At 47.1% G+C, this 26,185-nt stretch overlaps 1 protein-coding gene and 1 pseudogene across 1 annotated transcript; both read right to left on the bottom strand.

Moving 5' to 3' along the window:
* Window positions 1-5,860: 5,860 nt before the first annotated feature.
* SLC3A2 (solute carrier family 3 member 2) lies at window positions 5,861-11,751 on the bottom strand. Its single transcript, XM_068555195.1, has 9 exons — window positions 11,174-11,751; window positions 10,605-10,778; window positions 9,922-10,016; window positions 8,252-8,320; window positions 8,088-8,146; window positions 7,755-7,935; window positions 7,499-7,642; window positions 6,509-6,592; window positions 5,861-6,384 (listed from the first exon to the last, which is right to left on the bottom strand). Exons 1-9 carry the CDS (start codon window positions 11,604-11,606, stop codon window positions 6,022-6,024), a joined length of 1,602 nt encoding a protein of 533 aa, XP_068411296.1. The 5' UTR covers window positions 11,607-11,751; the 3' UTR covers window positions 5,861-6,021.
* Window positions 11,752-16,316: 4,565 nt separating this feature from the next.
* On the bottom strand, window positions 16,317-16,524 carry LOC137772743 (U2 spliceosomal RNA; annotated as a pseudogene).
* Between the last annotated feature and the right edge of the window lie 9,661 nt (window positions 16,525-26,185).

Raw genomic sequence — 26,185 nt, 5'->3', positions numbered from 1 at the left:
GCCCTAACCTCAACCAAAACTGCTCTTGTCAAGGTCACTAAAGACCTCACGCTGATCAACACCATGGCCAAGGCTCTGTCCTCTTACTTGGTCCCCCGAAGCACTTGACCTTTCCTCCTTGCTTTGTCCCGAGGCCACAGTCTCCTACCTACCTCACTGCCCCTCTTTCTCAGCCCCTGTTGCTGGCTCCTCCTCCTCTCTCCCCTCTGAAGGGCCTGGCCCTCAGTCCTTGGTCCTCTTCTCTTCCCTTCCTACACTCACTGCCCTGGTCATCTCCTGTCATCTCGTGGCTTGAAATGCCAGCCGTGCGCATGACTCCCAAATCCCCATCTCCAGCCCAGAACGCCATGAACACCGCAGCAGCACGTCCGACTAACATCTTGACACTTCCATTTAGATGTCTGCTAGATCCCAAAAGCATCAGGGCCCAAACTGAGCTGCCAGTTCCCTTTTTAATCCCATTTCTCCAGCCATCTTCCCCACCTCAATAAGTGGCAAATCCAATCTTCTAGCTCCTCAGGCCGGAAACCTTAAAAGCATCCTTGACTCTTCTATAGCTAGGGTGCCCCCCGCCCCCAGGCTCACCAGCACCCTTATGTGAACTAGAAGAGGGCGGCCCTTCAGTGCAGACACAGGACCACGCGGGTGACTTGGCAACCAGACGGAGCCCTTTGTGAGAAGGAGAAGGTGATCCCCCTGCATCCCGGACTCAGGACCACTGCAGGTGGAGCACGTTCTGCCCGTCAGCAACGCCCGCGTCCCGGTGGCTCTGGGCCCAACCGCACACGCACTGGCAGCGCGTCCCCAGCGGCAGCCTCCCAGGCAGTTCCAGTTAGAGGACAATTGTACTTCCTGCTGCTTGGCGCCCGCTTCCTGCCCGTTTTCCAAATCTGGTCCTGCCTCCTCCTGGCAGGTCCGGACAGCCTTTCAATGGGTCCTTTTGCTGCTTAAGAAAACCAGGAACTCTGACAGATACTATCTCGAAACTTTTACCAATACCTCCCACCCTTAACAATAGAAAAGTCCGTTTCTCCACCCTCCGCTGGAAGGGCTCTGGAGAAGACCACCAGTGATCTCCTTGTCACCAAACTGCAGGCCACCAGGGGCAGCTCTGCTCTGACCCTGACCTGGCCTCTTTCTCCTGCCTTCCCATCCCCCCACCCCAGGGCTCTGTTCTCTTCTCTTCCTCCTCCTCCGCGGGTCCCTCTTCCACTGTCCTGTGAATGTTTCCAGTTCTCAGGGCTCCAGCCTCCCCCTTCTGCCCTTCTCGCCCTGCACACTCACCACCACCTCATTCACACCCACCGTAGGTACCCCCACCTGTACCGCTCTGCCTAGCTGTAGACCCTCCTCCGCTGGAAACCTCCACCTGCAAGTCCAAGGGCACCTAAACCCAGCACATGTGCATGGAGTTGATCACCTTCCCGCCCACGGCTGCTTCTCTTCCTGCCTCCCCCGCTTAGCTCTATGGCCCCAGCCTGCTCCTCCAGTCTCCTAAAGCTAGAAACTCAGGAGTCACCACACAGCAACCTTCTCCCCTCATATCAAGTCCATCCCTCCTAGGCTATCATGAAATCCTGGAACTTCTTCTCTCGAAACACCTGTCCAAGCCATCCCCTCCTCTGCAACCCCGCAGCCTCTGCCTCTCTCTTCCAGAGCTTCCACCAGCCTCCTAAACGGCGTCCAGTCCTGACCACCCTCAGCTTCTTCCACGGCAGCCAGCCGAGCCAGAGCGAACTTCCTAGAACTCAGTCCTGACCGCGTCACTCCCTACCAAGCACATCTCGGCGGTTTCCTTTCTCATTCTTATCTGAGCTTCTTATAGACTCTCGTGTTTTATCCCAGACCTTCTGAAACAGAATATTCAGGAGAAAAACCAGGACTTTTCTTTCTAATCATCATCCTTGGGCATAACTAAGCAAGGCAAACGTTGCACTAGTAATTCCCAAACTGCTGTGGGAATCATTTCAGAAAGTTAATTAAAAATAGCCTCCCAGGCTCACTCCCTTGGAGCTTCCAATTCAGTGAATGTTGAATGGGAGAGACTTTTCCAGAGGCTTCTGCATAACCAGGGTGGGAAGCACTAATCTACAAACAGGCAAAGTATAGCTAATTTGAGCATGGCTGTCAAAGCCCTTGGTGCTTCAGCCTCCGGTTGGCTGTCACCACTCTCCCAAGCTAGCGTGGTCCAAAACCGCACTCACCATGGTGTCTCAGCTGAGTGACTTGTACATAATGTCCCCTCTAGCCAGGTGGCCCTGTCCTCTACGTGCATCACATGAATGCCTGCTCGTGCCTCAGTCTCAGCTCAAGTGAAGGCTCCAAGAGGCTTTCCCTGATCTCTCCTTGGTTAAACACTTTGTACTCCACGGGGCCCAGTTTACGGCTGCCCCACAGCCTTTACCTCAGAACTGCGATTATTTGCACATCTGCTTCCACTCCAGTCGGTGAAGCCCAGAAAAGTGGCAGTCTTTTAGTCCCCTTTATGCCCCAACACATAGCACATTGATTGGTACTGAGACCAATGGAAAATGTCAGTTCCCTCCCCGACCCGCAGGTAACTGGCTAGAGGCCCTGGGGAGAGACCGAGTCTGGTGGCACGGGGGCTTGACTACGGGGTTAAGGCCTGGGTCTACATGGCAGCTCCACTGCTGTGTCCAAGAGTGGAGGTCCCTTACCCTATAAACAAGGTCCCCACAGTCCTCAGAGATGTATCACAATGACTCAAAAAGGAAAAAAAAAAAGTGAAATCTTATTTAACCGATTATCTCATTTAAACACAAGTGTGCTTAACCCTTAAGAGGTGGCCTCCAGTGCTTAGGAGGCCAAGCATGTGGTCCTCTGGAGATTGGAAACCGTATTCAGGCAGGGTCTTGTTCATCCTGAATCCGGAAATGAGGATGGTACCAGGAACAGAGCAGTAACTCAAAAACTGTTTGTTGAGTGAATGAATAGCAGAGGTGCCTTTCTGCGGAAGCCACCTGCCCTTGGCCCTCTGCCCCCATTTCAGGTGAGTCTTGCTGTCAGCTCCGACTGCCCTGGGGAGAGGCATTCTGGCCACTTTCCTCATCTGTGATAATAAGGGTGAGAAATCCTTCGTCATAGGGTAGCTGCAGGGCTGACGAGATAGTTTCTACGACTGCATCTGGCTCTATTTCCTTCCGTCCTTAATGTGGGCAGTCAGGGAGAAATACGTAATGGTACAGTTCTTGCAGATCTCAGAGGGCCTGCAAGTTCATGTTCTCACTTGTTCCTCCACAGCACAGAGGTCAGAGTATTACCAGGATTACTCAGCACCGCTGGAAATGTGAATGTCTTCATTTAATTTTTGGTTTATTCATTTTATTTTTTAAAAAAGAATATGGGGGGGAGTTATTGTTTAATGGACAGTCTCAGTTTGGAGTGATGAAAAAGTTCTGCAGATGGATGGTGGCGATGGTTGCACAACACTGTGAAGTACTTTACGCCACTGAACTGTATGCCTGAAAATGGTTTAAATGGTACATTTTATGCTATGTATATTTTACCACAATTTTTTTTAAGTGTTAAGTCCACAGTAAGTTGCAAAGCACACAATCATGAGGAGGCTCCAACTGTAGTGACCCCATGATACAAACTGTGGATCAGAGGGGAGGCCAGGAGGCCGAGGGAGAGGGGGAAAGGGAGGGCTGGAGCTGGGACCCTGGGAACGGACCAAGGAGGGAAGGGGTGGGGAGCCTCGCAAGAGGAGAGGCCCAGATTAGACGTGGGCCAGAAGGGGGAGGGGCCGTGAGGAGGGGAAGGCAAATCCCAGGCAGAAGAGAGCTGAGGTCCAGCTGGCAGGCTGCAGTGTGTCTTCTCAGGAACTGAAGTCTCAGAGTACATGCCCTGTGCACGCCTTCCCTCACAGCCCTCAGGCCAAAGGTCAGCAGACAAGGACTGGACCTTAATTCGGGGCATCTACTCCTCTGATCTGTCCCTTACATCAAGACACCCTTAAAAGACACCCAGTCCCGACCCAAGCCCCATCCTACAGGAACGAGTGTTCTTTTCCCTAAGAGGGCCAAGCTCAACCTGAGGCTGTGAGGCCAACCTAAAAATCATTATGACTGCAAATCCTGTGGATCTACCTGCAAAACAAATGCAGGATCCCAACACTTCTTACCACCACCAAAGTCTGGCCTTTGCCCTCAGTTACTGGGAGGTGATATCTAGGCCCCTGGAATGTCCTGCCTGATAGGAGTGTCTTTGTTAGTCTGGGGCCTTCAGACATCAGACAGTCTAATGATGTGATTTATTATTATTATTTTTTACAAATTTATTTATTTTTGGCTGCGTCAGTTCTTCGTTGCTGCACACGGGCTTTCTCTAGTTGCGGTGAGCGTGGGCTTCTCATTGCAGTAGCTTCTCTTGTTGCGGAGCACGGGCTCTAGAGCACAGGCTCAGTAGTTGTGGCGCACGGGCTTAGCTGCTCCGCAGCACGTGGGATCTTCCCAGACCAGGGCTCGAACCCGTGTCCCCTGCATTGGCAGGCAGATTTTTAACCACTGCCACCAGGGAAGTCCCTGATGACGTGATTTATGATGAGGGCGTTAGGACACAGGGCATCTGGAGGGGCTGGAGACTAAAGCTATTAGCAGGAACCTCCGGGAGGGGCTGGAGAATAAACATTAGCCACGTGGGCATATGTGATTAAGCCCCAAGAAAAACTCTGGGCACCAAAGGCTTAGGCAAGCTTCCCTGCTTGGCCACACTCTGTGGGCTATAGTCAGGAGGTCTGTGACAGGACTCCACTCCACTGGGAAAGGACCATCAGACGCTTCACGCTGGGACCCCTCCCAATCCCAGATGGGTCCTGTGCTTCCGTCCTTGGTTTTTGAATGTGTATCCTTTCTCTATAATAAAACCATAATCTTAGTGCTTTCCTGCATTCTGTGAACCTCTCTAGCAAATAACCCACTGATGGTCATGGGGACCCAGAACCTGCAGCTGGTGTCTGAAAGGAGGGCAGTCTTTTGGGGACCGTGCCCTCCAACGGTGCAGTTTGCCAACTGTTTGTCCCCCGCCCTGCCACCCCCCGACTACGTGCCTTACTATACCCTTCACCACCTGCCCACCCCTTGCCAACCAGACCTCATCCCTGGGACTCTCCACCTCGCCCCCACCTCATTCCTCACCAAGAGTCAGGTGTCCTCCCACCCAGGGCCCTGGAAAGCGCCTTCCCAGACATCTAGCAAGTTAACTCCCTCCCTTCTTTCAGACCTTTTATTCAAATGTCACCTCCTTGTTGAGGCCTCCTCTAGCCCTCACCCAAACTCCCCCCATGCCACAAACCTACCTCTTTCCCTGCTCTACTTTTTCCTCTTTGAACACTACCACCATGTCCACCATACTCCTAATTTTATACATCTTCTTTCTTCTCCATCTCCTCACGAGACTATAAGCCCCAAGGAGACAGGGATCTTTGTACTGTTCCTTCCTGTGACCCCAGGACTAGAACAGCTCCTGGCACATGCTGAGCACACAATAAATTCTTGTTGAATGAAGAACATGCAGCATCTTTTGTAAGTACCTTTTAGAAAACAGGCCACCCCACTCCCACTTTTTCTCCCAGAAAGGTGAAGTCCGCAAAACAGGAAAAGTGACCATGCTTGGCTGGAGACCACTGCTGAGGAGGTAAGGAAGAGTCAGCAGAAGCCGAGACCTCCAGGTCGGGTGAGGAGGCGGGATGCTAGCTCGTCCTGACGCCACCTTGCTGTTATGACCTCGACAGGCCCCTTCCTCTCTGGTCCTGGTCACTTGGGGGGGTCCAGTGGGGGAGAGGGGAAGAAGGGGAGAGAGTTTCCTGCCGTTGACAGCGGGTTGAGGGGAGACGAGGCCATACCAGGTAGGGGTGACTTTTATTTGAAACCAGAAAACACCCTATTTTGGGGTTCATCTGTAACAGTTAAAAAAAAAAAAGAAGAGAGAGAGAGGAAGAGAGAGAGAGAAAGCAGAACTCAAAGGGCCTGGGGAGGGGAAGGGAAGGGTGGGGGGCCCGGGTCAGGCCACGTAGGGGAAGCGGAGCAGCAGCCCCTCGTGGGGCTCCAGGTTCAGGTGCTCCAGCTCAAGAGGGGCGCCCGCCTTGCGGCCTGGCTGGGTGCTGAGCAGCAGATCCACACTGGCTGGCAGGCTGGTGCCGGCAGGCAGGTTGGAGGCCCCCAGCCTGGCAGGCTGGCCCACATCCCCAAAGTTGAGCACTATGAGGAAACGCTCGTTCTGGTCCCACTGCCGGATATAGGCGAAGAGGTCAGGCCCCGAGGAGAGCGCGTGGAAGTCTCCGTGCAGCAGGGAGCGCTCCTCACCCCGCTGATCGCTCAGCCATCGGAACAGGGAGAGGAGCGAGCCGGGCTCTTCACTCTGGCCCTGCAAACGGTAAAGTGATAAGGACACAGCAGAAAGGGGTGAAGGGCTCCCCCGGGCGCAAACTCCTACCAACCACCTGCCCTCACCCCTTGCCGATCAGGCCCTGCCCATCTAAAACCCTTACCTTCACAGTCATGGTGGTGTTTACAGGTCCTGAAGTGTTGGGAAAGCTGGATTCATCCCACAGCATGACCGGGGCTTTCACAGGCTAAAAGGCAGGGAAAACAGGACTTGGAAAAGACCTGGGCCGCTCTCCAACTCCTCCTCCCGCTTCCAGCCCCACAGAAGTATAACCTCCCCCACCTCAGGGCCTCACACACACTGTCCCCTCAGCCTAGAGGGCGCTTCTCCCAGACAGCCACAAGCTAGCCCCTCACTGCCCTCTGGTCCCCGCTCAGGTGCCTCCATCAGGTTTCCTGTGGCCATTTGATATAAAACCGCCCACATCCCCTACTCTCTAGGCCCCTTACCCTGCTTTCTTGCATATATCAGCACCTGGCATCTTTATCATATGTGCTTACTATCTAATTTCACCACCTCCAGCTCTTTTGTGCACCGCTGTATCCTCCAAGCATAGCGTATAGGAATTACTGCATAAAGCTTTGTGGAATAAGTGAATGACGCGTTCTATAAATATCAGCTTAGGTGTCAACCTCCAACCCCGTGGCTAAAGCTAACCGGGTGCCTTCATGGTCTTACCCCACCAAGGCACTCGCTGCGTGTACTTCTCTTACTCATCTGGTTCCCCCACGCAACTCTGAGTTCCTGGAGAGCAGAGCCCAACACAGAGTACCCGCTGTCCAGTGAATGAACGAATTACCAGGCGATGGCTACCATACTAAACTTCTACCAGGAGCCAGGTACTGCATTTTAAAATACGCCCTCGTTCAGTCCTAACTGCCCTATAAAAAAAAGTAGTATCACGGCAGAGATGACCAAGAGTCAGAGAAGTGAAATAACCTGCCAAGGCCACACAGCGGCTGAGCAGGTGGCCGACTAGCAATCCAACGCACGTGCCTCCCCAAGGCTCTTGCTTGTCCACCACCAGCCACAGAACCACCGTGACGGACGAACGCAGCCTCCCCCACCGTGCTGGGCAGGCAGCAAGTGATACCTGTCCAGGAAGGGCAGCTTCCTCTAGGCCAATCTCGTCTCCGTAGCTGAAAACTGGGGTCCCTGGCAGGGTGAAGAGCAGCAGCTGGTAGAGTCGGAGGAGGTGAGGTGGCACGAAGGAAGTCAGGAGCCCCGACTGAGACAGCTGCAGGAATGGAATCACTGGTGAACCTCAAGGCCCGCCTCTGCCTCCACCTGCCGACACTCCCTTCTTCCCAAAGGCCTCCTGCCCCCTCTCCTACCACTGTGGTACTCACACTCCAGCTGCACCAGCGGCTGCCAAAGGCGTCCAGATACTGGGTGACCAGGAAATTTGTATGCTTCCCAGTGAAAGTGGAAGTTGACAGGTAAGAGCTGGTCAACAGCAGGTCCTCGGTGGACTCGAGCAGGCTGAGGATCTGCTGAAGGTCGGAGGAGTCTGTGCCTGCAATCAAGAGCCTGCACAGAGCAGGGCAGGAGTCAAGGTCAGCACAGGGCAAGAAAGGAAGAAGGCTTTCTGGACTAGGAACGCTCCGCTTCCTGGGGCTAGTACTCCACTGAGGGGTTCCCACAAAGGAGCTGAGTTAGGGAAGCCAGGGCCTGGTACCCACCTATCTTCACTGAAGCTCTTAGTGATGTTCTGCCACTCAGCCAAGAATGAAGGCGCATCCTAGAAGGAAAAGAGCAGAGGCAAGAAGCAGGGAACACTATCAGGCCCTGGCGGGTGCTTCTGTTCTCACCCAGGCTCTGCTTCTCGCGTGGAAAGGGTACTCACTGTCAGATTCCCCACATCCCGGACCTGGAACCCATCCACACCAGCCTGCAGCCAAAACCTCAGAGCTTCCTGTAGGAGGGAGGCAAAAGAACAGAGGAAAGATATCAACACTCTGATGCAAAGGCTCAGCCCACACTAAATCTTGCCTACCATGTACTCTCCCGTGGCCTCTGGAGAGTCACTTGCCTTGAACAGTCTCACTTTCTTGCCTCTATTAAAAACCTGTAGCCTTTAGTTCCCTTCCATTCTAACCTATCATTGATTCTCTTAGTGATATAGTGCTCTACTTCTCTACTCCTCCTCATGGTGAATCACAAAGCTTTACCCTTGACCCCTACAGAAAAGACCTATGAGCAAAGCGTGTTCATACATGTAACTTCATTTAACACTTAGCATGTGTGGAATGCTCGTATACTCGTTTTACAGATAAGGAAACAATGTCAGAGAAGCAAGGAGGCATGCCCCAGGCCACAATCAGAGAGCAGCAGAGATGGGACCTAAAATGTTAACCAAGATCCCAAGAAGAGTATACTTACTCCTCTCCCAGTTTCCTGGAGCCTGGGGAGGGTGTAAGTAAAAGAGCTAGTCAGAGCCAAGACCAAGGATAAGGAAGTGAAATTCAAAGCACAGCCCCAGGGCAGTTTAGCCAAAGATTTGAAAAGAGAAGACAGCTCCGCAGAACAGGCCCAGGCCTGAAGCCCTGGCATTCACGGGGCACATGACACAGAACCCACTCCTGCTGCCCCTCTCTTCCCCTTTCTCTCTCTGATCCACGTGCTCTCGCCTCTAGTCTCCATCTTCATCTGAGGCTACCACACCTCATGCCACACCATCTGAAAACATTCCCTTCTCAGTAACTTTTAGAGGGTCTTCCAGCAAGTAGCAAGGAATGAACCGAATGACCCCAAGAGTCAACTGAAATGCTGGGACTACAGAATTCTACCTCAGAATCACGGCTGCCAGCAAAGTGTCAGAGTCTGCCTCCATTTTTGTTCTACCCTTTCTGAACTGGTCAGTGTCCTAGAACCCAGGCATTAGGAGCTGGGATGACATTCAAAGCCCCACTCCCAGCCTGCAGGGTACAGAGTTTGAGCCTAGGCCTTCAGAGTAGGCAGATTAGAGAGATAAGATTAGTTGGAACATCAAATCCCGGGGCACATTAAAGACCTCTGAACCTTAGCTTCCTCATTTACAGATCAGGGATACTGACAGGGACCTTGTTTGGTTACACAGGGGATTAAAGAAGGTATACAAAGTACTCAGCATACTCCCAGACACATAGGAAGACCCCAGAGCTTACAATTTCAGACTGGGCTCCACTCCAAAACACATCAAATAAGAAAAGGGAAACCAGACAGGACAGAATTCCCATAGAGAAAGGGCTTCCTCTCCCAAAAGGAAGAAAATTCACATCTGAGAAATTCCCTTCCTGGCACTGTCACCCTCAGAGTCAGGGAAACAAGGAAAACGAGTGGTCAGCAAAGGAACAAACAAAAATAGGGGTGCAATGCTTGCCTATCCTTCTGCCTGTGGGAGGAGCATGCCTGCTTGGCTCCAAGGAGCAAGGGGCCCCTTGGCTGGCACCGGGCTACGTTTATAGAGCTTGCTATGAAAGGACCAAACAGCCCCAGCGTCCCGCTCCCACATGCCATAAGCACCAACACACTCACCTTCACTTTGGTGGCCACAGTGTCAATCTGAGTGGAGTGGAACCACAAGTTCTGGCCCTTGTAGTTGGGAGTGAGGTCTAGGATGACCCGGATGCCTAGAACAATGGAGGAGGAGGCAGTTGATAGAAAGACTCTGGGGGGGAGGGGAAAGGAGGAAATCAACAAATATAAGTCGGCAGAGTATTTCCTATGTATTGGTACAAAAGCTTAGATTTGAACCCTGGCAAAACTCATTCCATTGAAACAGAGATATGAGCAAGTGGCGGGGCGGGAGGCGGGGGGAGGGTAGAGTAACAGAGAAGGCTGAGCTTATGAGGCCCTGGGCCCCTCACCCCCAAAGCGAACCCTGTTTAATGTAAGAAAAGATTTTACTTGGATTTTTTTTTCAAAAGGATCCACTCTTTTACAAGTTTTAAAACCACTGATTTAGCAAAAACCTACATTTTGCAAATAAGGGCACTGAAGCCCAGAAGTTAAATAACTGCACATCCAAGTATAGAAAGTCTCTGAACCACCTGACAAGTCCATTTTAGGCTGAAGCCTAACAAGCCTCCCCTGTACCTGCCCTAGGAAAACTCTGAGCCACTCAGCAATAAACCAGACAATAAAGCTATCCGGCCTTTCCTCTGGCCAGAAGGCCAAGCCCTTCCTAGCTGCTTCCTTGCGAGCTCTAGGACACCCACTCTTTTTCTTGGCCGATTGCAGGAGACTGTCAAAATCTTCCTTGGAGCCAAAAGTGGGGGCGATCTGTTCCAAGTTGGTCCCTGTGAGGTCATCCTTCTGGTTCTCGTGAATTGGGCCCAACACAAAACCTTTTACCTTCAGGGTGCTCAAGTAATCAAGCCGCCCCTTCAGGCCTGAAATGGAAAAGCAGAGTTTTAAAGTGACGCCTCTCTGAGGCCCCTGATCGCCCCTATTCTCCCCGAGACGAAGGGAGTGGGGGGCGGTGAGGCTGGATCACGAGAGAAGCTGATGTAAGGAGACTAGCACATTGCTTCAGAAACCTGCTGCGATAGGCTACTGGCGCCGGGAGGGGGAAGGGAGGATGCTGAGTCAGCCACCCTCAGGAAAGAGGGAGTGGGGGGCGGTTTCCTTCGAAGAAAGAAGGAGGGGCTACGTCCCAGGGGGCGGTCACCAGTTCCAGTAAGGGTGGAGAACCACCTGGGTCAATCGGCACAGGGGTCGAAGCCGGTGACCAGTTAAACCAGGGTAGCGCGGGGTGGGGGTGGGGGTGGGGGAGCCCCGGACTCACCCACTAGGTCGCCTGCGTCGCGGCCCTGGAAGGCCTGAAGGTCGCCAATGCGGTAGAGGGCGCCCTTGTGCCACCAGCTCATTGCGGGCAGCTCGCGGCAGCGCGGCGCCCGAACGATGATGACCACGGCGCCCGCCAGCATGCCCAGCCAGCCGAGCCAGAAGAGCAGCAGCAGCGCCCAGCGGGTGCGTACCCAGCCGGGGCTGCCTGCCACCTTCAGCAGCTCCTCTTTAGACAGGCCTGTGAACTTGGCCGCGTCCGCCGCGTCCGCCTCGTCGTCGGCCACCTTGATCTTCACCAGACCATTCTTCTCGGTGCCGCCCGCCACGGCCACAGCCACAGCCGCCCCCGACGCCGCGTTCATCGGCTGCTTCTCGGGTTCCAGCTCGTTCAGCTCCACTTCCTTCATGTCCACCTCGGCGTCCTGGCTCATGGTGCCTGCGAAACCGGCAACAAGACGCAGCCTGCGGTCAGCTGGTGGCTGGACACCTGCCCGGACCTCCCGGCCCCAGAACAGTCTCCCAGGCTTCCGTGACTCCGCTCAGCTTCCGCCACCGCGTCTGCGGCCGGGCGGGCGCGGTCTCCGGGACTGGGCACGGGAGCCCCGCCCCGGCCCGCCCCTTAAAGTGGAACATCCTGGATTGCTATTCCAGGGACTGAAAGGGTGGGCGGCGGCCGAGGGAATAATGTTGGGAACTCGCTTCTGACGGCTGTGTGGTCCAATTCCTCACCTCGAACAGTCTAGCCCTAAAGTTCAGACACAAAGAAGGCTGAGCACGTAGCCACCTTTAGGTGGGCGGGGTCTGTGCTTTGTCCCGCCTCAGGTCGCCGCTGGCCCCTCGCGCTGCCGGAAAGTGGGCGTAAAGGGGATATCCAGCACTGCGGGGGCTCCCGAGGCCCTTCTTTGCCCACTCCGAAAGTTTGTGACTTCCCTGGACACCACCCTCCATTTGCCCCTGGCCCAGGGCTCAGGCCACCGCCTGGTCTTCCCAACTTCGCATGGCCACTTGTACTCTCAGAGCCAACCAAACTCAACTCAGCCCTTTCCCCCACCAGACCTAGTCTTCTCAGGCCTCTGGGACTTGGCGCTAGACCTCCGATTCCCCGCAGGGCTACTCCCAGTCTTTCAAGATATCTTGAATTTAGTTCAATTAATTCATCATGCGGCAACTATTTACTGAGTGCCCACTACAGTACTGTGCTTTATTTATTTATTTTTTTTTTTAGTACTGTGCTTTATTAACTTTAGTGAATTAACCCTAATCTAGTCTTCCCCATGATATTTTATGATAAATCTGTTTGGACAGGACAGTTGCTGACACTCCCCATCTTACCCTACCCCACCCCCACTTTCTGGCCCCAGGATGTCGGGCAGCTAGGAATCTGACATCCAGAAGAGACGGATGGACAACCTCGGGGTTGACAACATTCTGGGGCTGGGCCTCAGTTAGAGGCACCCACCTTTTCCTTACACCAGATCAGAAGATGCCATGGCCAGAATCTTCCCCACCTTGCAGGGCCTCCCACACATTAGCCCAATCTCCCCACAGTGACATGGTTCCCTTACCTCCCTTACCCCTTCACTATGCTAGGCCTTGGAGGCAGCTGGTACTGCAGAGGCCTTGAAAACCACCCAACTTCTCCCCACAGAGGTCCTTGGATTGAGAGTGAGACAATTCACAGCAGGGACTGCCGGACATCAACACCATGAGGTGCCAACACTCTCAGGAACTTCTTGTTCCTGAGCAGTGCCAGCTGGGTTATTTTCAGAGAGGTGCTGAAGGAAATAAATTCTTTCTCCCTCTCCCACCTGGGCTGGAAGCCAAGATAGCTGTGTATTTGGAAGAAAGCAGAAGCCGAGATCTGAAGAAATAGAAAAGGTACCAAAGGAGAGCCAAGAGAGTGAAAAGGCTCATCCTGTGCCATTCCCCTTGCCTTCTTCGTACCAGAGCCCATCCCCATCCCTCACCCCAGGCAAGCGGGTAGAGGTTGGAGTTCAGACCTGTGCTCAATGATGATAAGAAGTCCAGGGTGCCCTGGGCATGCCAGTAAGTGCCAACCAGGGACTGTGAACAGACTTTATCACCAGCATGAAAGCTCAAAGTTAAGAACTGTGGGGTCAGACACTCTCCTTGAGATAGTCCAACATAACACCCCCATACATACACATAGTATCTCACTCACAGCCCCCCATGGCTCCAGAAAGATGAAACAAATCCCTCCTGCATGCGGTAAATAAGCTAACAACTTACCTTCCCAAGTTTATCACCCACCACACCTGCCACAGGGACCACCCTCCAGCAACATCAGCCTTCAAACACCTGTTAGTCCCACAACACAGCCAGCTTTGTCAGGCCTCTGCATCTTTGTACATGCCATTCCCTCTGTGTTCTGCCCTTCCTGTTCTGCCACTCTGCCTCATAAGCTCCTATTCCTTCCAGACCTAGCTCAAATGATAGCTTTTCTCAACTCCCCCGAAAGGATTACTTTCCATCCACTGTGCACCTATCTCTTCTACAATTCACGTCTCATTTGTTCATTACATTTCCTTGTCTGAGTGTCAGCACTTCAAGACAAGTGGCAGGGGCCTTGTGCTATTTGTTGATGGACGTGCCTGCTCAGGGGTAGCACATAGTAGGCACTTTATAAGTGTTTGGTAAATGAGTGGATGAACTATTATCAATCAACCCAAATTGCTCCCTTCTTAGAAACAATTCAACAGAAGTAGCATGTATTTGAAAAGAAATGTGCACCTCAGTGTTCACAGCAGCATTATTTACAATTGCAAAGACATGGAAGCAACCTAAGTGTCATCAACAGATACATGGATAAAAAAGTTGTGATATATACATATATACACACGTACACATATATACACACATAATGGAATACTACTCAGCCATAAGAAAGAAGGAAATTTTGCCATCTGCAGCAACGTGGATGGAACTTGGAGGGCATTATGCTACATGAAATAAGTCAGAAAAAGAAAAATACTGTATGATATCACTTATATGTGGAATCTAAAATATACAACAAACTAGTAAATGTTATGCAACAAAAAAGAAGCAGACTCACAGATATAGAAAACAAGCGTGGTTACCAGTGGCAGGGAGGGGCAATATAGGGGTGAGGGAGCAGGAGATACAAACTACTGGGTATAAGATAGGCTCAAGGATGTACTATACAACATGGGGAATATAGCCAATATTCTGTAATAAGTGAAATGGAAAGTAACCTTTAAAATTGTATTAAATTTTTTTAATTAAAAAAATAAAATGCAAAAACAAAAGTAGCATGTGAAGATAAAGGGATAAAAGTGAAAAGGAATTTAAACAACACCGTATGGTATCAAGATGAAGCTGTTTATGTAGGAAAACAAACCCAAACTTGTAACTGTTCAACCAAATAAAACAAAGAATAAATCTGGGTGAAGGAGAGGACAGAAAAGCAACAGGGCAAGACTGCAGAGAAAGAGGGCTGAAGGTGGCTAGAGATCCTCAGATCCTACAATGTATGTTGCTAAGTATAAAACTCAGTATTTACTATAGAATTCAAAGTATATAATGTGTTCAAGAATTTAGCCTTCAAGAGAAGGCTGGGACAAAGCAAAGAAAAAAGTAGTTCAAGAGTCCAGAGGCCGGGCTTCCCTGGTGGTGCAGCGGTTGAGAATCTGCCTGCCAATGGAGGGGACACGGGTTCTAGCCCTGGTCCGGGAAGATCCCACATGCCGCGGAGCAACTAGGCCCATGAGCCACAACTACTGAGCCTGCGCATCTGGAGCCTGTGCTCCGCAACAAGAGAGGCCGCAATAGTGAGAGGCCCACGCACCGCGATGAAGAGTGGCCCCCGCTTGCCACAACTAGAGAAAGCCCTCGCACAGAAACGAAGACCCAACACAGCCAAAAATAAATAAATTAAAAAAAAAAAAAAAAAAAAAGAGTCCAGAGGCCAATAAGGACAAATAATGAGGCCACAAGTCTTCAGGACTTTACACTAACTCAGAAGATGGGGGTGGGGCCCTGAAGTTCACAGGGCCAAGTGTACAGAGAAAGTTCCTTTCTAATCACCTGTTACAAAAATTCATGACACCTGTTTCCCAACAAGCGAGGATTACTTGATCTTAGCCAAAAGATATGGAAGATTTTTCCCCTCAGTGTGTAAAAAAAAGATTTCCAAAGACAGAGCAAAGATGGGAGGATAGTTAGAAACTTAGGAGACTGTCCAACAGACACGGCAACGCTGCCAAAGCTGAAGGCATGATTCCAAAAAGCCCAGAAAAAAAGCATTCAGGCTCTGCCTCTAAACTACCCATCAGCCTTGAGTTTAGCCATTTGAAAAATGGATGATGGCTGAAGTGAAGGAACCAAGCATTTGGAAGCCAAAGTGCAGCTGAGATGAAAGCAGAGAAGGAGGCTGCCCCAACCAAAGGGGCCCACTTGGCAGCTGTTATTAGAAGAAGTGATGTTGAAATATTACTTTACTACAAATCCTGCAGAAGGGACACTGGCTGCTGAAAAGAACTGTCAGAGCTGTCTTAGTGAAGGGTGAGGAACGTGAGGGGGGATAAAAGCCAGAAAGAGTAAAGGAAACGCAACCAAAGCCTTCTCTTAGAAGAAGAGAAATGAAAATATCTGAAAAGTATCTCATACTCACAATGGACAAATGAACAACACTGCAGCAAGCCATTCTCTCTAATGCAACCAAGTATTAAAAGAGAAACACCAGACCCAACACAGCCAAAAATAAATAAATAAATAAATAAATAAATAAATTTATTAAAAAAAAAAAAAGAGAGAAACACCAGAGATACAGCAGATCAAGTTATGGAAGAGTTAGAGAAGTACTTTTAACGTATTACCCTTGGATAGATGACATCATATATTCAATTGATCAGGACTTCCCTGATCAGTGTCTTAACCACTGGTGGCGCAGTGGTTAAGAATCTGCCTGCCAGTGCAGGGGACGTGGGTTCCAGCCCTGGTCCAGGAAGATCCCACATGCCATGGAGCAACTAAGCCCGGCGCCACAACTACTGAGCCTGCGCTCTAGAGCCCACGAGCCACAACTACTGAAGCCCGGCCAACTAGAGCCCATGCTCCACAACAAGAGAAGACACTGCAATGAGGAGCCCACGCACCGCAACGAAGAGTAGCCCTCGCTCGCCGCAACTAGAGAAGAGCCCGTGCACAGCAACGAAGACCCAATGCAGCCAAAAATAAAATAAATAAAATAAATTATTTTTAAAAATAAAATAAAATAAATAAAGTATCCTCAGGTAGAGGATTTATGAGATGTTAAATGATAAGAACAGATACTAACCTTGATCTTAGGCCAAAACCCAAAGAAACAACCTATAATTAAGATTCCCTAACCAACAAGGACCTACTGTATAGCACAGGGAACTATATTCAGTATTTCGTAATAACCTGTAAAGGAAAAAATCTGAAAAGAATGTATCTACGCATGTGTGTGTGTGTGTGTGTGTGTGTGTGTGTGTGTGTGTATACATGTAGCTGAATCACTGTGCTGTACACCTGAAACTGACACAACATTGTAAATCAACTACACTTCAATTAAAAACGTGAAAAATTCTCATCAGGCTTTGCTTCCCAAACTTTCACGCAAGGCCATAGAAGCAGCCTTAAAGTTGTTCCTTTTAAAATTCCACATATTTGGCTCTTCCAAAAACCAATCTAATCCTTCCCTGGGAGAGCTTCCCACTGTCACATTCCTCCACGGTTCAGGAAATAAGGCAATTCTGTTCTCAGATTGAATTTTTGCCCTACAGGTGAACATCCTACGCCTGCTCCTTGCAGAGCACTGCTCATTTGCTTATTCCTACTCCTCTACTAATAGAGGCAGTGCCTCTTGCTGCCAGGAGAGGGCAGACCAATTCCCTGGAGCAGCTGCCATCCTCCCAGAAAGACTCCTGTTAGAGGAACCTGTTTAAAGTTCAAAAGTATTTCTTCTAACAACCTCTTCAGGAGCTTACTTCATAGCATAGAGCAGGTAATCAATGAATTATAGTGACATGCCTTGTTATACATGATGGGGATAAAGTAATAAATTATTCAGACAAGATTTCTGACCTCAGGGAGTATATGCCAGAAAGGGGTCAGGTAGAGCGAGGGGGTGGGAAGGAGTGGTGTTATTGAAACTGAAAAGGGAAACTGGGCCTTGCTGGCTCTGTTGGTAGTGAGACAGAAAGACAAGGGTACAGCCATTTTGGAAAAGAACCAAGGAACGGCCTTGGGCAAAACAGGCCTTGCAAGCTAAAGAACAAAGGCCCGGGGGCCTGAGTCCCAGAGACAAAAACCAGGCTCGCATGAATAAAAGATTAACTTTATCTCTGTTACACTAACCTAGCTGCCACAAGACAAGAAGCTCAACTTTAAATTTTAACCTTATCTGTTCCTGTGCTTTCTTGCAGAAAATTCTCATGCATTTCTTTCCCCTCACAGAAGCACTCCCTATTCCTGACAGCCAACCTGGAGCCACCTGCTGCTGATCAAAGAGCTTTGATGATTTCTGGAAATTATCAGTCATCATGAGACAAACCCTCCCTTTTGTTATAAACGCAACTCGCCCCTTCTACTCAGGGAGCTGGCTCTTTTTTTTTTCCTGCCTTCTCCCTTGTGCACAAGCTATCTCTTTTAATAAAAAGCTTTGCTTGCCTGAGAGTCTTGTGGAAATGATATTCATTTCTACAGTATTGCTGTCCAAGAGTCTGGAAAGGGCCTGGTAACAGTAGGAACAGACTTTAACCTAAGAGCAAAGGAGGAGGATTTTGAGCTGAGATCAGCTTTTTTATTTGGAAAGATCACTCTGGCTATCATGTGGAGAATGGATTAGAAGGGGGTAGAGTCAGAGCCAGGGAACCTGGTTAGAAATCTCTAGCAGAAATCCAGGGGTGAAGGGCTTGAACTAGGGTACTGAGAAAGAGGAAAGTCCAGAACTAATGTCCAGAAGCTGGCCTGGCCCTCACTGCTAGGCCTTGGTGTTCTCATGTTGAACATAACATCAGACAAGGCTACTCTGTGGTCATGGTGGATGAAGAAAAAACCAGAACAAGATCATTCACATAATCATGTCTAAACACAAACGAAAACGTGAACACTGTCCAAATCACAAAGTCCAAACATCTCTCTATCCTGGCTAATATGAGTGACTGCTGCTACTTTACCAATTACAGATTTAGCCTCATTGTAGTCTTCCCTCTTTCTAGATAAGACTTATTAAGATATCCAATAATAAAATGATCCCATTTCCTGAAAACACCCAGAGTAAAGCCCCACGAGCTTAAACCCTCACCCAAATCACCTAACACCAGCCCAAATCCTGTAAGTTTTTCTAACACCCTCCCCCCCATGGTGTGTGTTCTTCCTCCTGTAACAAGTAATAAATCCAACCTGCTCTGATACAAGTATGTTCCTGATAGTCTTCAGCTGGAGGGCATTTACAGTATGGAGGCAGTGGGGATGATGTCTGTCTTGGACAACTGAGTAAAAGAGGGCACACTGGAGAAGGAACAGATTTGTGGGGAAAGATGATGAATTCAGTTTTGGACAAGTTGAGCCAGATGTTGATGAACCATCTCAGTGAACATGTCTGGCAGTCAGATACAAGGGTCTGCAGTTCAGGAGATCCTGGATTGAGATGAAGTTTGGGAGATGGCGGAATATGTATAGTTAATGATGTCATGGTAATGGATAAATTGGTCTAGGCAGAGTGAGAAAACAAGTGAATCCAGGACAGAACCCTGAGTGCAATGGGTTGAAGAGAGAATGGGAAGTAAGAAAGTCGCTGGAGTGGGGACCGAGCAGTTTCAAAGATTTCTACTTTGTCTTTCCCAGGCCAAAGACTCAATGTGGGGGTTACTCCAACTCCAAGTATATCAATCCCATTAAGCACTTGGGGACCAGGGATATGATCACTGGTTAAGAATCCAAGGACTTCAGGGAACTTTCTTGGGACCCAGGACTCAACCCCTGGCAAGGATTCCAGTGGGTGGGGCAAAATCACTTCTATGTTGGCTCGTAGAAGCTTTGAGAAAGCAATGGCCTATGCTGAGTGAAAGAGATATGCCTGAGTTGCCCTAGTAGGTGGTAGAGGAAGGAATAAACAGGCTGAAGAAAGCAGGCATGCCAGAATGGATATATCAGGTGAGGCCAGAAGACCCACCAGAGAATTGTGTTCCAAGAAAGGGCCCAGAGGACACAATATTCACCAAAGCCATCTATTGAGAGGGGTATCAGCATCACTAAGAAGTTCAGGGGTGGTTCTCCTCTATGGTGGAGGAGAGGAAGTCACAGAGCTGAGCTACTTAAGATGAGATGTATGGGGATGGTACTCCCTGCCCATCCCCAATCAAGTAAAACAGGAGAGGTTAAACAGAAGCACTGCTTAACTGCCAGAAGCCAGAAAGCTGTAATTACCATAAGAATGGCAAGATTGGAGGGTTAGCCTTGGGGCCTTGACCCATCAAAGACAGTTGTAGATACAATAAACAAAGGTATCCCTAGGGGGAAAATAGATGGGAAGTCAAGGAAGCCGAGAATGCTGCTGAACATCTACAACCTGAAGAAAGAAAGAAGAAAGGAGCAGAAGGCTAAATACAGTCACCACAATAAATAGTAGCCAAGAGGAAGCTTGCACAAGCCTCTTAGCCTCGTCCACCAGCAAGAAGAACTACAGTTCTGCAGCCTGTGGAAGGAAAACCACATTCACAGAAAGATAGACAAAATGAAAAGGCAGAGGACTCTGTACCAGATGAAGTAACAAGATAAAACCCCAGAAAAACAACTAAATGAAGTGGAGATAGGCAACCTTCCAGAAAAGCAATTCAGAATAATGATAGTGAAGATGATCCAGGACCTCGGAAAAAGAATGGAGGCAAAGATCGAGAAGATGCAAGAAATGTTTAACAAAGACCTAGAAGAATTAAAGAAAAAACAAACAGAGATGAACAATACAATAACTGAAATGAAAACTACACTAGAAGGAATCAATAGCAGAATAACTGAGGCAGAAGAACGGATAAGTGACCTGGAAGACAGAATGGTGGAATTCACTGCCGTGGAACAAAATAAAGAAAAAAGAATGAAAAGAAATGAAGATGGCCTAAGAGACCTCTGGGACAACATTAAACACAACAGCATTCACATTACAGGGGTCCCAGAAGGAGAAGAGAGAGAGAAAGGACCTGAGAAAATATTTGAAGAGATTATAGTCAAAAACTTCCCTAACATGGGAAAGGAAAGAGCCACCCAACTCCAGGAAGTGCAGAGAGTCCCAGGCAGGAGAAACCCAGGAGAAACACACCAAGACACACAGTAATCAAACTGACAAAAATTAAGGACAAAGAAAAATTATTGAAAGCAACAAGGGAAAAACGACAAATAACATACAAGCGAACTCCCATAATGTTAACAGCTGATTTCTCAGCAGAAACTCTACAAGCCAGAAGGTAGTGGCATGATATATTTAAAGTGATGAAAGGGAAGAACCTACAGCCAAGATTACTCTACCCGGCAAGGATCTCATTCAGATTTGAGAGAGAAATCAAAAGCTTTACAGACAAACAAAAGCTAAGAGAATTCAGCACCACCAAACCAGCTCTAAAACAAATGCTAAAGGAACTTCTCTAAGTGGGAAACACAAGAGAAGAAAAGAACCTACAAAAACAAACTCATAACACTTAAGAAATTGGTAATAGGAACACACATATCAATAATTACCTTAAACGTGAATGGATTAAATGCTCCAACCAAAAGACACAGGCTCGCTGAATGGATACAAAAACAAGACCCATATATATGCTGTCTACAAGAGACCCACGTCAGACCTAGGGACACATACAGACTGAAAGTGAGGGGATGGAAAAAGATATCCCATGCAAATGGAAATCAAAAGAAAGCTGGAGTAGCAATACTCATATCAGATACAATAGACTTTAAAATAATGAATGTTACAACAGACAAGGAAGGACACTACATAATGATCAATGGATCAATCAAAGAAGAAGATATAACAATTATAAATATATATGCACCCAACACAGGAGCACCTCAATACATAAGGCAACTGCTAACAGCCATAAAAGAGGAAATCAACAGTAACATAATAAGAGTGGAGGACTTTAACACCTCACTTATACCAATGGACAGATCTTCCAGACAGAAAATTAATAAGAAAACACAAGCTTTAAATGACACAATAGACCAGGTAGATTTAATTGATATTTATAGGACATTCCATCCAAAAACAGCAGATTACACTTTCTTCTCAAGTGCACATGGAACATTCTCCAGGATAGATCACATCTTGGGTCACAAATCAAGCCTTGGTAAACTTAAGAAAATTGAAATCATATCAAGCATCTTTTCCGACCACAACACTATGAGATTAGAAATCAATTACAGGGAAAAAAACGTAAAACCACAAACACATGGATGCTAAACAATACGTTACTAAACAACCAAGAGATCACTGAAGAAATCAAAGAGGAAATCAAAAAATACCTAGAGACAAATGACAACGAAAACACAATGATCCAAAACCTACGGGATGCAGCAAAAGCAGTTCTAACAGGAAGTTTATAGCAATACAAGCCTACCTCAAGAAACAAGAAAAATCTCAAATAAACAATCTAACCTTACACCTAAAGGAACTAGAGAAAGAAGAACAAACAAAACCCAAAGTTAGAAGAAGGAAAGAAATCATAAACATCAGACCAGAAATAAATGAAATAGAAACAAAGAAAACAGCAAAGATGAATAAAACTAAAAACTGGTTCTTTGAGAAGATAAACAAAATTGATAAACCATTAGCCAGACTCATCAAGAAAGAGAGGAAGAGGACTCAAATCAATAAAATTAGAAATGAAAAAGGAGAAGCTACAACAGACACTGCAGAAATACAAAGCATCCTAAGAGACTACTACAAGCAACTCTATGCCAATAAAATGAACAACCTGGAAGAAATGGACAAATTCTTAAAAAGGTATAACCTTCCAAGACTGAAGCAGGAAGAAATAGAAAATATGAACAGACCAATCACAAATAATGATATTGAAACTGTGATTAAAAATCTTCCAACAAACAAAAGTCCAGGACCAGATGGCTTCACAGGTGAATTCTATCAAACATTTAGAGAAGAGCTAACACCCATCCTTCTCAAACTCGTCCAAAAAATTGCAGAGGAAGGAACACTCCCAAACTCATTCTATGAAGCCACCATCACCCGGATACCAAAACCAGACAAAGATACTACAAAAAAAAAAAATTATAAACCAATATCACTGATGAATATAGATGCAAAAATCCTCAACAAAACACTAGCAAACAGAATCCAACAACACATTAAAAGGATCATACACCATGATCAAGTGGGGTTTATCCCAGGAATGCAAGGATTCTTCAATATATGCAAATCAATCAATGTGATACACCATATTAACAAACTGAAGAATAAAAACCATATGACCATCTCAATAGATGCAGAAAAAGCTTCTGACAAAATTCAACACCCATTTATGATAAAAACTCTCCAGAAAGTGGGCATAGAGGGAACCTACCTCAACATAATAAAGGCCATATATGACAAACCCACAGCAAACATCATTCTCAATGGTGAAAAACTGAAAGCATTTCCTCTAAGATCAGGAACAAGACAAGGATGTCCACTCTCGCCACTATTATTCAACATAGTTTTGGAAGTCCTAGCCACGGCAATCAGAGAAAAAAAGAAATAAAAAGAGTACAAATTGGAAAAGAAGAAGTAAAACTCTCACTATATGCATATAACATGATACTATACATAGAGAATCCTAAAGATGCCACCAGAAAACTACTAGAGGTTATCAATTAATTTGGTAAAGTTGCAGGATACAAAATTAATGCACAGAAATCTCCTGCATTCCTATACACTGACAACGAAAAATCAGAAAGAGAAATTAAGGAAACAATCCCATTCACCACTGCAACAAAAACAATACCTAGGAATAAACCTACTGAGGAGGTAAAAGACCTGTACTCAGAAAACTATAAGACACTGATGAAAGAAATCAAAGATGACACAAACAGGTGGAGAAATATGCCATGTTCTTGGATTGGAAGAATCAATATTGTGAAAATGACTATACTACCCAAAGCAATCTACAGACTCAATGCAATCCCTATCAAATCACCAGTGGCATTTTTTTACAGAACTAGAACAAAAAAATCTTAAAATTTGTATGGAGACACAAAAGACCCCGAATAGCTAAAGCAGTCTTGAGGGGAAAAAACGGAGCTGGAGGAATCAGACTCCCTGACTTCAGACTATACTACAAAGCTACAGTAATCAAGACAATATGGTACTGGCACAAAAACAGAAACACAGATCAATGGAACAGTATAGAAAGCCCAGAGATAAACCCACGCACCTATGGTCAACTAATCTATGACAAAGGAGGCAAGGATATACACTGGAGAAAAGACAGTCTCTTCAATAAGTGGTGCTGGGAAAACTGGACAACTACATGTAAAAGAATGAAATTAGAACACTCCTTAACACCATAAACAAAAATAAACTCAAAATGGATTAGAGACCTAATGGACTGGAGACTGGACACTATAAAACTCTTAGAGGAAAACATAGAAAGAACACTGTTTGACATAAATCACAGCAAGATCTTTTCTGATCCACCTCCTAGAGTAATGGAAATAAAAACAAAAATAAACAAATGGGACCTAATGAAACTTAAAAGCTTTTGCAAAGCAAAGGAAACTACAAACAAGACAAAAAGACAACCCTCAGAATGGGAGAAAATATTTGCAAACGAATCAACGGACAAAGGAGTAATCTCCAAAATATATAAACAGCTCATGAAGCTCAATATTAAAAAAACAACCCAATCAAAAAATGGGCAGAAGACCTAAATAGACATTTCTCCAAAGAAGACATACAGATGGCCAAGAAGCACATGAAAAGCTGCTCAACATCACTAATTATTAGAGAAAGGCAAATTAAAACTACAATGAGGTATCACCTCACACCAGTTAGAATGGGCATCATCAGAAAATCTACAAACAACAAATGCTGGAGAGGGTGTGGAGAAAAGGGAACCCTCTTGCACTGTTGGTGGGAATGTAAACTGATACAGCCACTATGGAGAACAGTATGGAGGGTCCTTAAAAAACTAAAAATAGAATTACCATATGACCCAGCAATCCCACTACTGGGCCTATACCCAGAGAAAACCATAATTCAAAAAGACACATGCACCCCAATGTTCATTGCAGCACTATTTACAGTAGCCAGATCATGGAAGCAACCTAAATGCCCATCGACAGACGAATGGATAAAGTAGATGTGGTACATATATACAATGGAATATTACTCAGCCATAAAGAGGAACAAAATTGGGTCATTTGTAGAGATGTGGATGGATCTAGAGACTGTCATATAGAGTGAAGTAAGTCAGAAGGAGAAAAACAAATATCATATATTAACGCATATATGTGGAACCTAGAAAAATGGTACAGATGAACCGGTTTGCAGGGCAGAAGTTGAGACACAGATATAGAGAACAAACGTATGGACACCAAGGGGGGAAAGTGGCGGGGGGAGTAGTGGTGGTTGGATGAATTGGGAGATTGGGATTGACTTATACACACTAATATGTATAAAATAGATAACCATAAGAACCTGCTGTGTAAATAAATAAATTAAATTAAATTTTTTTAATAAAATAAATAAATAAATGGTGCCAAAATCTCTTCCTTAGTTCCTGGATCTGAGCCAATTTTCACATCCAAAACTCAGTTACTGAAGAGATAACCAAGTCCCCAGGGGAAGGATCATGAAACTATAATGACTCTCCCAGTTCTTCCCAAAAGGGAACTCATCATCTATTGAGATGACTATACATTTGGAAAAGGAGAATGTACAAATATTTTCAGCATTTTAGACACAGGATCTGAGCTGACACTGATGCCTAGAGACCCAAAGCATCATCATGATTCCCATCAGAAGAGGTAATTTCTTCAGTCCCCAAGTGTTTAGTGGAACTAATATACTCATGAGTTGGTATAACCTCTACTTTGGGTCCTTAACCTAAGAGAGAAGAGCTATCATAGTGGGAAAGGCAAGGCAGAAATCTCTGAAATTCCCCCACTCTTCAGCCATGATAGTAAATAAAAAGAAATGACCATATCCTAGGGAGTAAGGGGAGAGGGACAGAGATTAGTGCCACCATAAAAGACAGAAAGGATGTGTGGATGATGCCTATCTTATCCACTCCTAGAAATAAAGCTCCCACCTATACACCACATGACATGGTAAGTTGCCAACTTTGAGTGCAACCCAGAGTAGGAAAGGGCTCTGCAGCAGGTCCAAGCTGCAATGCACGAAGCCCTGCCGCTTAGGCCATAACATCCAAGAGACCTAAGAGGGTGGAAAAACATGCAGTGTGGAGCCTATGGCAAGCCCCAATGGGCAAAGCAGGGGCTTGAAATTCTAGAGCAAGGCCAGGCTGTCCACAACAGAGAAATACATGCCTTTGAGAAAAAACTCTTAGCCTGTTATTGGAATACTTCATAATGAAACACTAAGTAACCATGAAATGCTCCCATTATGAGTCGGTTGTCAGACTTGCTCCCATAATGAGTTATGAGTTATGTCAGAACTGCTGCCATTATAAGTTGGACCTGTTAAGTCAAACAGTCAGACCAGACCAGCAGCAGTCTTTCAAAAGATGGAAATGGTACCTCCAGAATCAAGACTAAGCAGAACCAGAGGACACAAGCAAACTGCACGAGCACGTAGCCCAGACTTCTTGCTATCCACCATACATCTAAAAGCATCCCCACCCCTTGTGCAAAAGAACCCATAGTCATAAGGAATGTCTTGTATAACATGCTAAGGGAGGAAGTAAAAGCCCAAGCATGATTTACAGATGGGTTAACTTATGAGTGCCAACTGAAAACGGATGACAGTCACATTCAGAAGTGGTCTTGAAAGACAGTGGAG

Source organism: Eschrichtius robustus, chromosome 11, assembly GCF_028021215.1.
Source record: "Eschrichtius robustus isolate mEscRob2 chromosome 11, mEscRob2.pri, whole genome shotgun sequence".
Lineage (NCBI taxonomy): Eukaryota > Metazoa > Chordata > Mammalia > Artiodactyla > Eschrichtiidae > Eschrichtius > Eschrichtius robustus.
This window is presented reverse-complemented; position numbering and strand designations above follow the sequence as displayed.

Bases quoted from the DNA above. Each gene is read 5' to 3' on its own strand.
- SLC3A2 (XM_068555195.1), bottom strand. From the start codon at position 11,606: ATGAGCCAGGACGCCGAGGTGGACATGAAGGAAGTGGAGCTGAACGAG. The intron at 10,017-10,604 runs GTGGGTGTCCTA...CCATTGTTCTAG, and splicing joins GCAATCGGCCAAGAAAAAGA to GCATCCGGGTCATCCTAGAC. The intron at 8,321-9,921 runs GTGAGTGTGTTG...TCCCTCCTACAG, and splicing joins CTGTGGCCACCAAAGTGAAG to GAAGCTCTGAGGTTTTGGCT.